Source organism: Panicum virgatum, chromosome 5N, assembly GCF_016808335.1.
Source record: "Panicum virgatum strain AP13 chromosome 5N, P.virgatum_v5, whole genome shotgun sequence".
Classification (NCBI taxonomy): domain Eukaryota; kingdom Viridiplantae; phylum Streptophyta; class Magnoliopsida; order Poales; family Poaceae; genus Panicum; species Panicum virgatum.
The window spans coordinates 69,214,997-69,231,488 of NC_053149.1; the positions used below are offsets into that span (position 1 = coordinate 69,214,997).

The 16,492-nt window shown below is 47.3% G+C and overlaps 1 protein-coding gene across 5 annotated transcripts; it reads right to left on the bottom strand.

Moving 5' to 3' along the window:
* Positions 1-5,244: 5,244 nt before the first annotated feature.
* On the bottom strand, positions 5,245-15,513 carry LOC120672353 (protein diaphanous homolog 1-like). 5 transcript variants are annotated; one of them, XM_039952700.1, is made up of 9 exons: positions 13,381-13,531; positions 12,147-12,244; positions 11,503-11,750; positions 8,335-8,430; positions 8,111-8,255; positions 7,119-7,255; positions 7,000-7,035; positions 5,870-6,647; positions 5,245-5,782 (listed from the first exon to the last, which is right to left on the bottom strand). In XM_039952700.1, the coding sequence occupies exons 1-9, from the start codon at positions 13,401-13,403 to the stop codon at positions 5,751-5,753; spliced, it is 1,593 nt and encodes a 530-aa protein (XP_039808634.1). In that variant the 5' UTR covers positions 13,404-13,531; the 3' UTR covers positions 5,245-5,750. The 5 variants fall into 5 exon arrangements, with proteins under 5 accessions (XP_039808634.1, XP_039808632.1, XP_039808635.1 ...); XM_039952698.1 differs by having other exon boundaries at positions 5,245-6,647; positions 13,381-13,528; XM_039952701.1 differs by lacking the exon at positions 13,381-13,531 and adding an exon at positions 13,063-13,315 and having other exon boundaries at positions 5,245-6,647.
* Between the last annotated feature and the right edge of the window lie 979 nt (positions 15,514-16,492).

A 16,492-nucleotide genomic window follows, 5' to 3' on the forward strand; every position in this document is an offset into this window, starting at 1 on the left:
CGCAGCCAGCTGGAGAGGCTCCCGGCCACGCGAGGCGAGGGCCGGCCGGCCGGTGGGCTCGTGACCAGGCGAGGCCGTGGCCGCCGCAGGGTCGGCGATGGCGCGGCGAGCCCGGGACAGATCCGGCCAGGCCAGCGGCGCGAGTCAGGTCGAGATGGCGTGGCCATGGACAGCAAGTGCCGGGCGGGACCGGCCGTGGCGGCGGCTGGCCGGGAGGCATGCGGGGGAGCTGCTCCTCCATGGTCGTTCAGGCCCGGCCGGGACGGCGTCGGCCGCGGCCGGCGAGCTGCGGCACGGCGGGGGCTTCCGGGGCGGCAGCGAGAAGGACGAGCGCGGTCGGGACGGCGTCGCTCGCGGCCGGCGAGCGGCGGCGCGGCGGGGGCGTCCGGGGCGGCGGCGAGAAGGACGAGCGCAGCCGGGACAGCGTCGGACACGGCCGGCGAGCGGCGGCGCGGCCCGAGCTTCCGGTGCAGCGGCGAGGAGGACGAGCGCGGCGTCGGCAGCGGCCGGCGCGCGGGGTGGGTTCTACGTAGATACGGGTTGAAATGGGTTGAGGTGGATTGAAATGAATATTTTTATGTTGCATTGACTCTAAATTAAAAATCACGCATTCAGATCATAAATTTTTTAAAATTGATTGAAATTTATTGAAGATAACTCAATATGATTAGGAACTACTTTGTGTAAAATAATACAATTAAATCTATATGTGGGCTCCACACAAAGAGTCGGACCCTAGAAATAAAACATCGCGTTCACATTATAAAATTTTATTGAAATTGACCGAAACTTGTTGGAGATGACTCAGTATGACTGGCAGCTACTATATACAAAGCAACGTGGCTAGAACTACACATGGACCTCATATCAAGAGCCGGACTCTAGAAATAAAACATCGCGTTCACAGTATAAAACTTTATCGAAAATTAACCGAAACTTGTTGGAGATGACCCAATATGACTGGCAGCTACTCTGTACAAAACAGCATGGCTAGAACTATATATGGACCCTACGTCAAGAGCCGGATCCTAGAAATAAAACCTCACGTTCACACTATAAAATTTTATCGAAATTGACCAAAACTTATTGGAGATGATTCAGTATGGCTGGCAGCTACTCTATGCAAAGCAGCGTGGCTAGAAGTATACGTGGGCCTCACGTCAAGAGCCGGACCCTAGAAATAAAACATCGTGTTCACACTATGAAATTTTATTGAAATTGACCGAAACTTGTTGGAGATGATTCAGTATGACTGGCAGCTACTCTGTGCAAAGCAGCGTGGCTAGAACAATACATTGGCCCACGTCAAGAGCCGGACCCTAGAAATAAAATCTCGCGTTCACATTATAAAACTTTATCAAAATTGACCGAAACTTATTGGAGATGACTCGGTATGACTGGTAGCTACTCTATGCAAAACAACGTGGCTAGAACTATACGTGGACCCCACGTGAAGAGCCGGACTCTAGAATTAAAACCTCGCGTTCACACTATGAAATTTTATCAAAATTGACCGAAGCTTGTTATAGATGACTCGGTATGACTGGCAGCTACTCTGTGCAAAACAGTGTGGCTAGAACTACACATGGACCCCACGTCAAGAACTGAGCCATAAAACTAGTTGGAGAGAATTTGATGTAGTAGTTCGAAATCGGTTTGTTTGGGTTGAAACTATTGGTTTGGTTTGCTTTAGAACAAAAAAGTAAATGGTTTGGGTTGGTTTGGGTGGAATAGCAAGTGGATGGGGTTGGTTTGGTTTCTAAAATATATTAATAATAAAATAATTTGATTTGGTTTGGGTTTGGGTTTTAAACTATTAGCAGGGTGAAATGCATGGTTGCACCAAGTTTTGTCTCCTTAGCAATAACACGACCACAGGATGCAGATAGCATCATGCTCATGCATCAGTCAGTCGTCACAGAGCCGGGACTGGAGGGGAGCTGCTCTTGATGAACAGCAGGATTATATTCCTGGCTGACTTGGACGACCCATGAGCTTTGACCTTGGATGGCCACACAGCCGGCGAGGTCGGCCGAAACCGAAAGGCCAACGCGTGCGCGCATGATGAGCATTGACCGAGCCCGGCACAGGCCAATCAAAGTCTTGTAATAATTTGACCTTGTCCGGCGAAAGTGCGGGATTTGGAATTTGAATAATGTGGGTATTGTGAAGAAAGAAATCGTATATGCAACCACATGTATGTGACGACATGCATGTCGAGATCAACTCTTCGAAAAAAAAGTACCAAGGAAAACCACACTGCCAAAAAGACCAGCGGTTGCAGTTCATGGGAATGAATCACTCTGGCCTTAAAGCCAGAGGGCTCAGGTGCCACGTGGCAGGTTATACAGCGACCAAATCAAACTATACTCTCTCCTTATTGTAATGGAAGTCGTTTTAAATTTATTTTAAGTCAAACATTTTAAATTTTAACTATAAATAATTTTTTTTGGGTTGAGTTTGAAAATATGAAAGCGAGGTAAGTAGATTCATCTTGAAATGTAATTTCGTAAAAATATATATTGACTATATTTATAAAAAAATTTAGCAAAAAGATAATAGTTAAAATTATTTTTTTTAGATCGTGTCGATGTTCGAAACGACTTCCTTTACAATATGAAAGGAGTATGTAAGTTAGTAAGTAATAACAATACTACTACTTTTTTTCTCGAAAAGGGTTTAAGGGCAGGTAAAAAGCTATTTTTAGAGGCGAGTACCGCACCCATCCCTACTTTTCGCAGCTAAAAACGTTGTTTGCAGAGGCGGATCACAGCGTGGCTCGCCCCTGAAAATCCATTTCTAGGGGCGGTTTATGCCCTCATCACCCACCCATATAAACAGTACCACCCCTACTTTTCACACATAAAAATGCTATTTGCAGAGGAGGGTAACATGCCCGCCCTTAAAAATCCTTTTTAGGGGCGAGTCGTTCCCTCACCCGCCCCTATAAATCTATTTGTAGGGCAGGTGAGAACATAACTCACCCCTAAAAATAAATTTTAAGGGACGTGCCACGCCGCAACCCGCCCCTACTTATCGAATAAAAAATAAAAAAAAGCCGAAGCAGTTGCTTGGAGTGGCTGCTGCACTGGGCACGGCGCCGACCCCATGCTCGGTGCTCCACTACACCGCAAGCTGGCACCCCTCGGTCCCGCGTCGTGCACTCCGCCGCACGCTGGCACCCCTCGGCCCCGCGCCGGGCACTCGCGTCGCGTGCTCCGCCGCCGCCACCGCGTGCTCGTGTCGCCGCTGCAAGAGGAGAGAGAGGAGGGAAGCGGAGGGGATGACGAGGAGAGAGAGAGATGGGGGCGATGGAAGAGATAAGAAAAAGAGAGGGGGATAGGAGGGACGTGGTTGGTGGGCCTGTTGATCCTCAATCACTTGATTCAGCCAATGGCTTGTAGGTTTGCCCATCACGCAGATCTAGCTCCATTTCTAGGGGCGATTGACGCCCCCACCCACCCCTCCAAATTCTATTTATAGGGGTAGTTGACGCCCCCACCCGCACCTACAAATAATTTTTTAAAAAGATTTGGAATTTTGTTTATATGAAAACATATAACAAAACATATAAAAAGGTGAAATTTGTACACATGCCTATTGTGACATGTAGAAATTAAAAAATATCAAAACTATATTTCAACGTATATAATGGTTAAGAGTGTGAAACCATAATATATAACCCACTCACTCTACTCTCTCATACAACTCAATACTTATTTTATGATTTCCACACTCATAATCACTATATTCACTAAAAATATAATTTTGATATTTTTTTAGTTCTATAGATCACAATGAGCTTATGATACAAATTTCATTTTTTATGTGTTTTGCTATTTTTTAAAATTAAATATATTTCTGGAATAAATTTGAAAATTATTTGTAGGGGTGACCGGTCCTAAAAATGTATTTTTAGGGGCGGGTCGTTACTACAGTAATCCAACTCCATTTGTAGCAACATGTCACATTTTGATCCGCTTCTAGAAAAAAATTAGGGTGTTACTACAAATCGTTTCTACAGTAGTACGTCATCACATTATCTCGATAACATCTAGATAGACTGAGCCGAAAAATTAAATTTGATGTTGACAAAGTCACGATAAACACGTTACCATCGATGGACATTTTACCTATTATTGAAATAAATGGTTAATAACTAAATACGAGCATTCATGTCGATCGAGATACCATGTCTAGACTCCTACCCCGTTTTGGAACGTGGACGTGTAGCAGGGCCCAGGATGTCATGAAAATATGCAGCACGACTGAGATTATTATTTTTTTTTCTTTTCAAAAAGACACGTCAGAAATTATATATGTCCGCGCAACATACAATTATAGAGCCATCGAAGCACGAAAAGAAGGAAGGAAAAGGTGCGAGAAAACTAGCACCAGGGCAGGAAAAAGTAACCGTGCTCGTGTCACGTTCCTTTCCCTCGTGGCAATTATTTGGGGTCATGTCATGACTTGCGGCAGTGTGCTCATTATCGAGTCGCGACTCTGAAACTCCATGAGGTCAGAGCCAAGAGCCTACATATATACGGAGTGTGCCCATGGACAGGCACATCAGGTAGAGTTCCATCCAGGCCCATGCTGCCATCAAAGTGCAGTGTGAAATCGAACAATCTTCTCTATAGGTCTCTACCTTGGTCAATGGTACTTGGCCTTGGGTGGCATAATTCCGAGTGTGTCGGCACTCGACAGCGACGCGACGCAATAATCCGCTGTCAGCAAGAGTGACTTGGGGAGGGTTGATTGTTACTGTTCCCTCAATGGAAGGAATTGCGCACATCTTTGCAGAATCTAGGCCTACATTATTGACAAAAGAGCTATCAGCAAGGTAAAGATTTCGGGCAAGTCAGCCATGGAGCACTTCCGAAATGGGTGGGACTGCACAAAGGTTAAAGCAATGAATTATTGTTCCTATGCAGCTATTCTTCACAAGTCCTCATGAAATGAGGCCAAGAACAATCATCAAGGACAGGCAAGTGCACAAATGGCTAGTACCCATAGCAACCACCACCTGGAACCTGCGCCCGGAAAAAGAACTTTCGCTGGAGATTTACTCGGAGCAATATGCCTAGTTGCATCCCACCTCAAGCAGCTAGAGAAAAGCAATATCGTAGCATTAGAATATGGTAGGCTCATTGCACATGAGACCAAGCTAGGAAAAGATTACAATCGACGCATCTGGAAATAGGGACAAAAATATTGGCACTAGAACAGCAGAGCTCTGAGCTCTAAAGGAGAATTATAGCAGAGCAGAAGATTCAACCATCGGCAGCAACTGAAGTTATATCTTACATCAAACAACAGAAATACTAGCTCCATACATCACAAGAACATCTACATATCCCCGGATGATCTAGCAAATAACATAGCTATGATAAGTTACAACCGTGTCATAGTACAACATTTGGCCTCGCCTATTGAGTTCATATTTTCTCTCTAGCTGTTGAAATCTACAGTTTTTACTCCATAAACAAGGCCAGAACTAAATCAGTCAATTATGTTGGAGGCATTTGCTCTCGGCTCTTAGAATGACAAATTCCATCTGGCAGTTGGAATCTACAGGTTCTACTTTGTGACCAAGACCTGAACAATTAGTTCACTGTTGCACGATAGCTGACTAAATGTACAACACTAGAGCAGTAGTCTGAGCTCCACAGAACACATGGTGATGCATCCCGTTGGTCATATCCTACGATGAAACAAAACTATGACACTTGCCAAAGCAAAACTCCATGTTACAATCTCATGTGCTGGCTGGCGGCTGGAGCTACAAATTTCAAGGTAAGATACGACTCTTATTTCTTGTCTGTTGGTGGGGGTGCTGTGGGGAATGTAGCAGGCCCATAGAATGTACCTGATAATCCTTGAAAAGCTGGAGGTGGGGTTGCAGGACTCTGGAAACCAGGTGGAATGTTCATGGGAAAGTTGACCACAGGAGTAAATGGAAAAGTGGCATACATTGGACCAGGAGGTCCAGCAGGAAAAGGTACAAATGTACCAGCTGTAGGTGGTAGAGCTGAGATCATTTGGGGTGGCATTGTGGCTGGCGGAGGCGGGGGTATTATATGGGGTGGCATTGAAGTTGGCGGTGGTGGTGGGCTAGGCTCTGGTGATGGAGGATACTCAGGTGGTGGTGGTTGAAATGGTGGGCTAGGCTCTGGTGATGGAGGATACTCAGGTGGTGGTGGTGGTTGAAATGCATCAGGATGCGGGAACGGGGGTGGTGGTGGTGGTGACTCTGATTGAGGCTGAGAAATATGTGTGTCATCCTCTTGCTTCTGCCTCTTGTTACCAGAAGAGTGCTCATCTATCTTCACTGCAGTATTGCCCCCGTTGGCTCGTGAAGGCAAAACACTATCGCTGATCTTTTCTGAAACAGCACCTACAGAAAGCTTCGTCAAAACATTAGATGCTACAGCATTATGCCCAGCACCATTTCCCTCCTGTGAATACAACACTGCACTTGACTGTCCCCTCAGAAGAGATTTTGTATTAGCTGAATCTGGGGCAATGGAAGCAGGCGTTTCAGAGAGACAGGATTTAAGCCCTTGGTTAGATGGCTGATGCCTTTCCATGTCAATTCCAAGCCCCCGGCAGAGCTCACCAGCTTTCTTGTATCGAGATTGAGCTGCCTGATTCATGATGGGAAAACATTAGTAATACAGTAAAGCATTTCTTTCCCTAACATAAAGATCTTTAACAGTCAGATTTGGAGGTTACAGGTAGCCAGTCCTCCACTGCCTCTAAACTGTTTACAACCAATAGCATTTTACAAAGGGGAATCAAGTAATCAGTCTCATCAAACCCAATAGATTGCCCAAGACATTAGTGAAAAAACACATAAATGTGAAGTATTCTACGATACAAAAAAATTCTATTCCTTCAGAAGCACAACGTTAAAAAATTTCACAAGGTGTATTCTGGATAGGAATCCACAAATCGAACTTTTATCAGAAGAAATAGCAATGCTGAAAGCAGGAGTACCTGAAGCTGGCCTCTCACTTGTTCCACTTTGAGCTCCTGAAAATAAATAAATCGTTGTAACCATTGAAAGATCCATTTAACAAACAAAATCAACGTTACAAATCCATTGGCTTCCCCACCTGCTCATTCATTGCTTCCTTCAAATGATGAATAAGAGTGACCCTCAGTGATTCTGACACTTTGAGTTGTTCAATGAAGTTTCTGAGTATGCTATGTTGTTGCTGCAGCTCCTCAACACCAGATTGATTGCTGCTACCTGCCAATAAGCAACAGAAGAATTCAAGCTACAGCAGAAAGAAGACAATCAAATCTAGTTGATTATCTTGCAACCTCAGAATTAAATACAGCTTGATCTATGCAGATTGGGCTTAGGTTGGGATGGCGATTGGGTTGTGACAGGCTCTTCTTTGTGGGTGACTTGTTTCTACGATAAGGACCATAATCCACCTGCAATCAGTTCTCCATGGAACACTACACACATAAGATGTTCAATTTCACTTATTTAGATTTTAGTGTGTTGCCCTCCAAAGCCAAGTGGTCCATTTCATTGTGGTCACAAAGTTAACCTTGAAACTGTTTGTGATCAGCCTATACATTAACAGTGAGTCATCAAAAGCAAGATATTTTTCTCCCCTTCAGAGGAAAGACTGACACCTCCACCGACACCCGGATCTAGTCAAGGCTGAAGAAACTCAAGGGCGGAGGGATACAATTGCTGTATCCACTGTGCCAAGCATTAGAGGTGATGTTGGAAGAGGGTTGAAACACAATAACAAAATCTAGTCACGGAACCACCTCTTGCTTGAGATGGAAACGACGGTTTTGAACATACAATACATCTCTTTACATAAATCATCTAGGCTCGAGGGTATCTCAGTTGCAACACATGTGTGATGCAAACCGTTTGCTCATTAGCTGAATCGACCTACAATAAAACCATGCCCAGGTCAACACAAATGTGTATGGCTTGAGGTCATGGTTGTTAGATGGTTCTGTGGAGACCCTGCAGCTATGGAACTTGCAGACTACCAGAATAAAAAATAAACTCCTGATAATCACTACTACATACTAATGGAACGCATGAGAATATCTTTTGAATTCATATATTTACCTAAAAACGAGTTATTATTGAGTTCATCAAAATTAATAATAGCAGCTTGGCATTTTCGCATCAGAGTGTCCTCATCCATAGGAGCATTCAGTACAAGTTTGTAGCTTGAGACAACCTTCTCCAGCAGCTCACCAGCCGGATTTTTCTGTACATATGTGAAATCATGAGTGTACACCTCAATAGAGGTCGGAGTGTCATATGAAAATAGAAACATATCAACTTACCAACTTGTTTCTTATGTCCTTTAACCTCCTGAAAAAGTCATCCTTGAGGCTTTGTCCCTGAGTATCAAATATTTTACGGTCTTCCCATATGTCAATCTGTAGCGTTGAGAAAATTTTATAAGATGAAACAATAAATATATGTCATAAAAGCGAGGTATAAACCGTTATCCCAAGTGATTGGTTTACTATGGAGCTAAGGTTTACAAGAGTACACAATCAGTCAATCACTTTCTGATGTTTGCACCATGATTCACCAGGGCATGTGCAAGACAAAAAAAAAATGCAGAAAGTAGTTAGTTTAAGAGGTCACACATATATTCTGATGCTAGCTTGTGCAGTTGCACATAAACAGTTTACTAGGGAAGATCTGATGAAAGAATGGATGTTTTTGGCAAGCTTAACATCAGTCCGGCAAAATAAGGAGAAGAAAAGATTATCATGCAATCGCTTCAGCAGTAGGCAGCACAGGGGAAAAATGAACAGAACTAGAAAACACAAGAAGAAACTTACCTAAGAGGGACTGTAAATGACATGTAAAAAAATTGTTTCATTCCGAAAGGAGATTGCTTGCGAGTGTTATTAAGGAATAAGGAGCCATGAATGACAAGCTCAGCCCAAGCGTTACTAGAACCAAGCTCAACGCTAAAGGTTGACTCAAACTTGAGCCTGAAGGTCAACACCCAAAATCACAAGCACAGAAAAGAAAATTTTCAATCCTATTTACATGTTTCTGCTGCCTTTGTCTATCGGTGAAGAGTTTTTTTTAGGCGGAATACAAATAAAAGCCCACATAAAGTGATTCCCTCCACACAGACAGGATAATTTTTATCTTTTTAACCCTGGTACATGTGCAGGCAATTTCTCCTCCGCAGAAACTTTTGTTCACATCCTCTGCTCATGTTTCAGAACAGAAGATGAAATGATGAATTGTGCAAGAGACTGTCAACAGACACGTGTTTTCTCAGAATTATCTTGAATTTATTTCTATGGAAACTTGTGCATAAATGGAAAGTTCATATTTCTTCAGGCGCCTTATAGAAAAGGCTGAAATATATTAAGTTCTATATTAAAAATGGTATAGACAAATAAATAAATGCAATCTTATCTGAGAAAACAAAATCAATAAAACATAGTTCACATGAGGGTTCAAGCTTGAGGCACAAGGAGCTCAGCTCGTGGGCCATAAGGTGCACAAGCAAACCAAAGCATGGCAGACTTACTGGATAGTAAAAATGGAATGTATATGATAATGCTAAGTGGATTTGGGACAAAACAGGAGTGTTTTCGGTCAAATCAGTCTATGACCATTTGTTTGGGAGCAGTGGGGGTTACTCAAGAAAAAGCTTTAGAAAACTAAAAGAAAACTAAATCTCCTACTGAGACTGCCCTCTGCTAGTTTGCTTACCGTCCTTATACTTTGGGCAGGGCTGCAGAAGCAAGAGAACCAGGATGCTATGAAGGACAGTGCTGAAGCGCTGAAGGAGACAGTGCCCTACTATCTCAAACATGTTGCTGAACAAGATCAGACAGAGGCGGAGATGCCCATTGGTCGGGTGGCAACCTGATGCTATAAAGAAGAATCACGTGTGCCGCCTGGGCAAAAGCTGTTAGGCCCAGCTGGCCTGTTAGGCAGTAGATTCTTTTGTTAGCTGCTTTGGTGGCTTTTCTGCTCCCAGTCCCCCAGAGGCTGCTTTCTGTTTCCGCTCAGTTGCAAGGGAGACCTGTGCACTCCGTGTACTCTCTAGGACTTGCTCTGTGTTGCAGCGTCGCAGTGAGTTATCCTGCTAGATGTGTGAGTTTTTGTTTGATTAACTGGGTACGAAAATGGAAACTATGTAAGTTCGTTGCTTTTTCTGAGTAATGAAATTCGGGCATAGTCCCTTGTGTGGGAAAGAAATAATTTACTTTAACACCAACCTTCCTTCTTCAACTCTTCTACCTTTTCTGGTTGTCCAACACTAGGTTTATGCCATGCCTTGCTTGCAATGTATCGGACCATTAGGCAATAGGTGTGATGTCTCGACTAAGTACCAAAATTCATGCAGAAAGAGGTCAATAACCAGTGATTATAGAGAAAAAATGGAATGGGAATGAAGGGAAAAGGGAAGGAGGAGAGCTACCTAGAAGCACAGTACTAGGCAGGAAGCAATATATGCAACAATATGCAACCCTAAGCCACAAGTCACATAAAAACTTTTTCCCTATCTATCCATCGCCACCACCATCCCCATCTTCTTCTGCTACCCCCTCCTACCTAGAGTTAGACAAGCTCAACTTTGGTGGATGGAGGATGGGGAGTGGCTACAAGAGAGCTTAGCATTGACTGGGTAGAGGATTGAAGCGCTCGACAGGATGGCAGGTCTAGTAAGTAGTGACGCAAGGAAGATGAGGTGGTAGCAAGGTATGTTTTTTATGCAAACACGCAATAAGTAGTGCATAAATGGACAAGACACTATCAACATAATCTAGAACACTATTGCATAACAGAGACATCATTAAAAAACTAATGCCCTGTTTGGTTCAGCATCCGCGTCCGATGGAAAAAAAGCGAGAGAAAAAAGGGCCAAATGGGCTGCGTTGGACGGGCGTCAAAGGATTGAGGGTGGAAGGAAAACACGGGATTTCAACATGCAGACATGAGAAGCGGGGTCGGGGCTGCTAGCTTCTCGCTTCCCCACGACGTGCTTTTGCACCCCGTTGTTCCAAACACGGCCTAAAGTCTACCAACTAAAGCCATACTGCAGTCCACACTTGGCCTTCACCAGCACCTAGAGATGATATTTCTCAGCTTGTATGGCACCGAGCATAGCCAGAATCATTACAAAGATAAAGAAGAGCATGAGAACACTAAGAGGGAAAGGGAGAGGGAGAGAACAGGAGTGCTTTTCACACCCCTTCCTAGTGGTCAGAACTCATAGTCGTGACTCCCTACAACGCTAGGGGCATGTTCTGTATATCTAATGCTCAATAAAGTCCAATAAAAAAATCATTGAGTGATAAGCTTAGCATTTGCCATTCTATTAACCTTGCCCCAATGTAAGCACATCGAAGTAGACATGAAGTTGTCAACGTATTTGTTATGCACATGATAACTAAAAACACAATTATGAAGGACATGAGTACTATGCTCTTCCATGAACATTGATATCAAGAATATGTACAACATACCAGTCTTTTTACAACATTCCGTCCAAGATCATCTCTGATAGTCAACACTTCATTCAAGGCAGCAGGGATGACCCTCATGAACTCAGTTATATATCCATTGCCTTCCTTTCTGCTATTCTGCATAATATCATTTGCGAGGTACAGCAAAGATAGCCTCCTCTCACTAGAAGCAACACGGAACTCGTAATCCCATGTTTCTACAACTTGTCGGCAGTAACGATGATGAAAGACACACCAATGTGATAAAGCTTTTCTTATGTTAAGGATGACATTGTGTGAATGAGTAATAATCAATCAGTAATAGTAGCTGAGTTGTCCCTGGTCATAATGCAGCATGTAAGGTCATCAACTGTGACACGCTGATATGGAATGGTAAGATAAACAACATTACCCTTCTTTTTTCTGTAAGCTGTCAGGAACTATGACTTTGCACAATGGAAACAATAAAATCCAATGAATCGTGAAATAAGTATTATGATAAGTTAAGATGAAAATCACGTTGTATGTTGTCCTGAGAGTAACTAGAGAAAGTCTAACTCAACCTCTTCATGGAAAAATAACAGCTTAGTCACAATTACAGTGAAACACATGCAGAAAAGAAATCACCAAGTTAACGGCGGCTGAGAAACTGTCAAGAAGGATACTCTCTATGCTCTGTTGTGAGCTATTAAGTTTTGCGAGCTTCTGAGCCAAGATCTGCTTGTTGAAACCCGCGCTCATTGTATGAGCTTGGCTTGCACACCTGCAAAACACATAGCATTGGGCAAGTCCATGTTACAAGGGAGGTACAAGCACTTGGTACTGAAATCGTGCGCTGAAGACAAAACAGTCATGGAAAAAACGAACTGGTAAAGCAATTTAATATCCTCGTTTGTTATTGCTGGCAGTATGATTGCACTGGATACCCACTAAAAGAGAATAGAAAGTAATCCACAGTGGCGCCTGGAAGCCACATGGGAATCGTTTCATAACTCACCAACTAAGCATTAGTTGCCCACGTAGAGATTGCCCTGCTCTGACATTGCAAAATAAGGGTAACAAAACTCCAACCTTTTCACCAAGGCAGTAAGCAGCCCCAAACAGGATGCAGAACCACGCGAGCCGTAAATGAAAGCTACCTCGTCTTATTACCGGCCTGGAGATAGCAGGAGCAAAGGCCTGACACACTCCTGGAATAGCAGGAGCAGCACGCGACCCGGCGACCGTCCCCGACACCAAACGAGAACCTTGAAGCTACTGATAACAGATATCACCCGGAAAACACACAGGAGCAGAGGAAGAGGTGCAACATTGACGCATGACAACATCACAAACAAACCAGAGGAAAACAAGCTGACGTAAATAGAGATAGACTAGAAGAAATCCTTCCCCGGCGCGGCTCCCAACCGAATCAGGGGGGAAATCCAACGTGCGAGCATCCCAGACAGAAATAAAAAATCGCCAGGGAGTTCTAGAATCCCAGAGCCCGCGGCGAACCTGAGGGATGCAGCGGCGCAGCGAGCTCCGAGCTAGATCAAAACCAGCGAGAGATGAGAGAGCGGGGCGAGAGAGATCCCGAACCTTCTGCGGGGCCGGTGCCGAATTCGGGGGACGCCGCCTAGGGAGCGCGCATTGGGGGCGGGGAATTCTAGGGTTTAATCGGGGATTTGCAGAGGGGGAGCCTCTGGGAGGGGTGGTGGCCCGGTGGGGAGGGGAGTTTTCGGGGAGAGGCGTCTGTTACTTGGTCGGCGCTTGCTGCTGCCTGGCTGGCTGCGTGACCTGACCCCCCGCGGCGAGAGCTAGATGAGGTGGATGGGTTTGGGCCGCGCGGCCTGCCTGGGGATGATGATATGACTAGTACATTGCGCGGGCGCTGCGCGCGCATAGATTCTTTGCTACCGTTTTTGGAGCTGCCCCGGCATACTGGAAGGCGTCCGCTAAACAAGCGGGAGCCCCGCCGTTCCGCCATTCTGAGCGAAGGTAGCGGCCCTCCGCTACCCCGCGGCGGTCCCACCTCGCCTCTTTTTGCGCCCTCCCACCCAACCACCAGGAGCATCTTTGTCGTGCGCGCCCCTGCGCCGTGCCGCGCTGCCGCCGCCGCGAGAGGCCTCCGCCGCCGCTGCCCTGCTACTCCGCCGCCGCAACGCAAGAGGACGGCTCGCGCCCTCGCTGAGCGCCACGCAGGCCAACGCCGCCATGCACGGACTCCATGGATCCGCATCCGCCGGGTGTTCGCCGCGGCGACTGCCCCGGACGTGGCTCCGCGGAGGGAGCAGGGAGGGACGGCATGGCTCCGCGGCGCTCACCCCCGCTCCGCTAGGCCACCTCCTCCGCCGTCGCTGCCTCCGCCCGGCCGCAGAAGGAGCACAGCAGGGGCGACGGCAGACCACCGGTGGCCGGGAGTGCACGTCGTGGCCGGACCTGCCATGGCCGCCAGGATCTGGCGGAGCTCGAGGGAGCTCCAGATCCGGTGGAGCTCAAGGGCCCGCCATGGTGCGCGGCGGAGCTTGAGGGAAGCACGCCGCAGACACAAGGACGTCGCCTGCGCGCGCCGCTCGCCGCGCGCATGCGTCTGCCGCGCGCCGTAGCCGTCGCGGACGCCCGCACCCCGCCAGCGCTGCGCGCACGCCACCGCCGCGGCCACTGGGGAGAGGGATGGCGCGGGAGGAGGAGGGCCGGCCTCGCGTGCGCGTTCGTGTCGCGGCCGGCCTCATGCCGCCCCGCCGCGCACCGCCGTCCGCCGGCCTGGGGAGCTCTGAGCTTGACGCCCGCCGCCACAGCCGGAGCTCGAGGGCCGCGCTCTTGCCGCCGGCGGGGGATGCAGGGGAGGGGACGGGAGGAAGGCTGCACGCCGCCGTGGCCGGGAGGGAGAGGAGGGAGGCCGCATGCGTGCCGCCGGAGCCGAGCCGAGCCAAACCATGGCGCCGCCGAGGGAGGGAGGAAGGTGGCATGCGCGAGCGGCGGCGCGGCGAGGCGAGGCGGCTGCTGAAGGGGGAGGTGGCGCCGCTGGAGGAGTGCCGGTTCAGGGGAGGGAGGAAGGCAAAATCCGGTGAGGCGGAGTGAACGACGGGAAGGGGAAAAGAAAAGGAAGGAGAGAAGAAAAGAGGAAATGACAGGTGGGCCGGATCTGGTGGTGGTTGATATAGAGTAGATATTTAGAGGATGGATGTGTGCAGGAAAATATAATATAGATGAGAAAATTTCGATGACTGAGTAGGAATATTCTATTTAGAGGATGGATATAGAGGAGAACGAGTGTGGACAACCTTACTCCAGGTGCACAAAGGTCTTTAATGCACATATGTTTTCTAGCAAGATGTATATAGTTGTGCAGTTGGCCTAAGAAGGTAAAGGTAGTACGTAATTATATACACGGCGCAATATTTTTTAAGTGACATATTACCTATAAATCGTGCCATTTATAGCTAATGAGCATAGAACACTCTAAACAGAGGCATTAAAGGTCAATTCTTTTCTTGGTACATCGGTGTGCATCCAGCAGTGTTCTTCACAAGAAGAAGGTGTTCAATCAGAACAGTGCACTGCTTGCACTGAGTAGATAATCTAAGTAGTAATCTTAGCGACAGTCTTACGACTTAATAAGTATACCTAATAAATTTGATCTGGTGGATCAGTACAGGTTGCATTGCTCTTGTAAAAAAAAAAGTGGTTGGTTGCAACGATGTACTTTAAATTATGAGTAGGACCCTCAATACTTAGTTCCCAATTCCTGAACACAAGAGCAACTCCAGTAGAGTTGTTAAATTTAGGTGAGCAAATATTCATTTAGAAACTCACTTCAAAATTTTACTCACTTAGATATAAACCTCCACTCTAGCAGACCGAGTAAATTGAGCTTCTATTTTTCCAATTAACAACTAGGCCCCACCTGTCATTCTACACTAGCGTGACGTTCTTCGGGTTGACGTGCTTGACGATCCCGAGCGTGGTGAAGCTGGTGCCGCTGCCGACGTCGACGACCTTGAGGTGGCAGCTGTACAGGTCGGCGGGCTCGAGCGCTCGTCGCGCATGTCCTCGGTCCAGTGGCCCGGGTTGATGACGTGATAGTAGACGATGGAGAGGAAGCGTAGAACCAGAAGGCCTCCTTGTGCTGGATGAACCGCGGCGCCGTGGGGCCGCGCGGGGGCCGCGGACGACGAGGACGCAGCGCACCGCAGCCTGGCGAGGGCGAGGGGGCGGGGGAGGCCGGCCTTGGAGGGGCTGAGATGAGCCCCCAGGCGGGCGCGCGGGCCCTGACCCTTCCCGGCGCGAGCGCCCCCGCGCCGCGGCGGCGCGTAAGTGGAGGCCATCGCCATTGCCTTGCTGCCGCCTCATCGCGACGACGAGGGCGGAAGGGGAATGGTGAGCGAGCGAGTGGTGGGTGGATGCGGTGCGGCGAGTGAGCGAGGTCACGGGCGGATCGGTGGGTGGGTGGGGCTGCGCGTAGAGAAAAATAGAGGTTCTCACTGGCGAGCCCAAACAAAGGGCCACTAAATTTGGGGAGCGAAATTTGAAAGATCTACCAAAATGGCAGTCTATTTGGAAGGCCTACTGGGGATCAAATTTTACACTCATCGAACAAATATAGAGATGGTAGCCCATTTGGTCACTCCACTGGAGTTGCTCTAAGTAGACTAAGCAGTATTGACTAACTTCAAAAGGTTTTCTTGAAGCATAAAGGCTATTCGCACCTGAAAAACATGGATATAAAACAAATGTTGACGCCGGTTGTAAGAGCCAGAGGTTTGCAAATTCGAAGTTGAAAGCTAAATTGGGGAATTAACTTGGCGAGACCGGTCCGACCGGTATTAGGGACCGGTCAGACCGGTGCTTCTTCTCCGGCAAACCATTTTTTTTTTTGCATCGCAGCGTGCCGCGTGGCAAGCATCGACGCCGGCGGTGCGAGCGGCGATGCGTTCCCCTTTTCCAGCTATCCCCGGCATCCTTCTCGTCCTCATCTACTCCTGCAGCTCGAGCCCTAACTCGCTCACTCCCTTGCTCACCTTCTTCT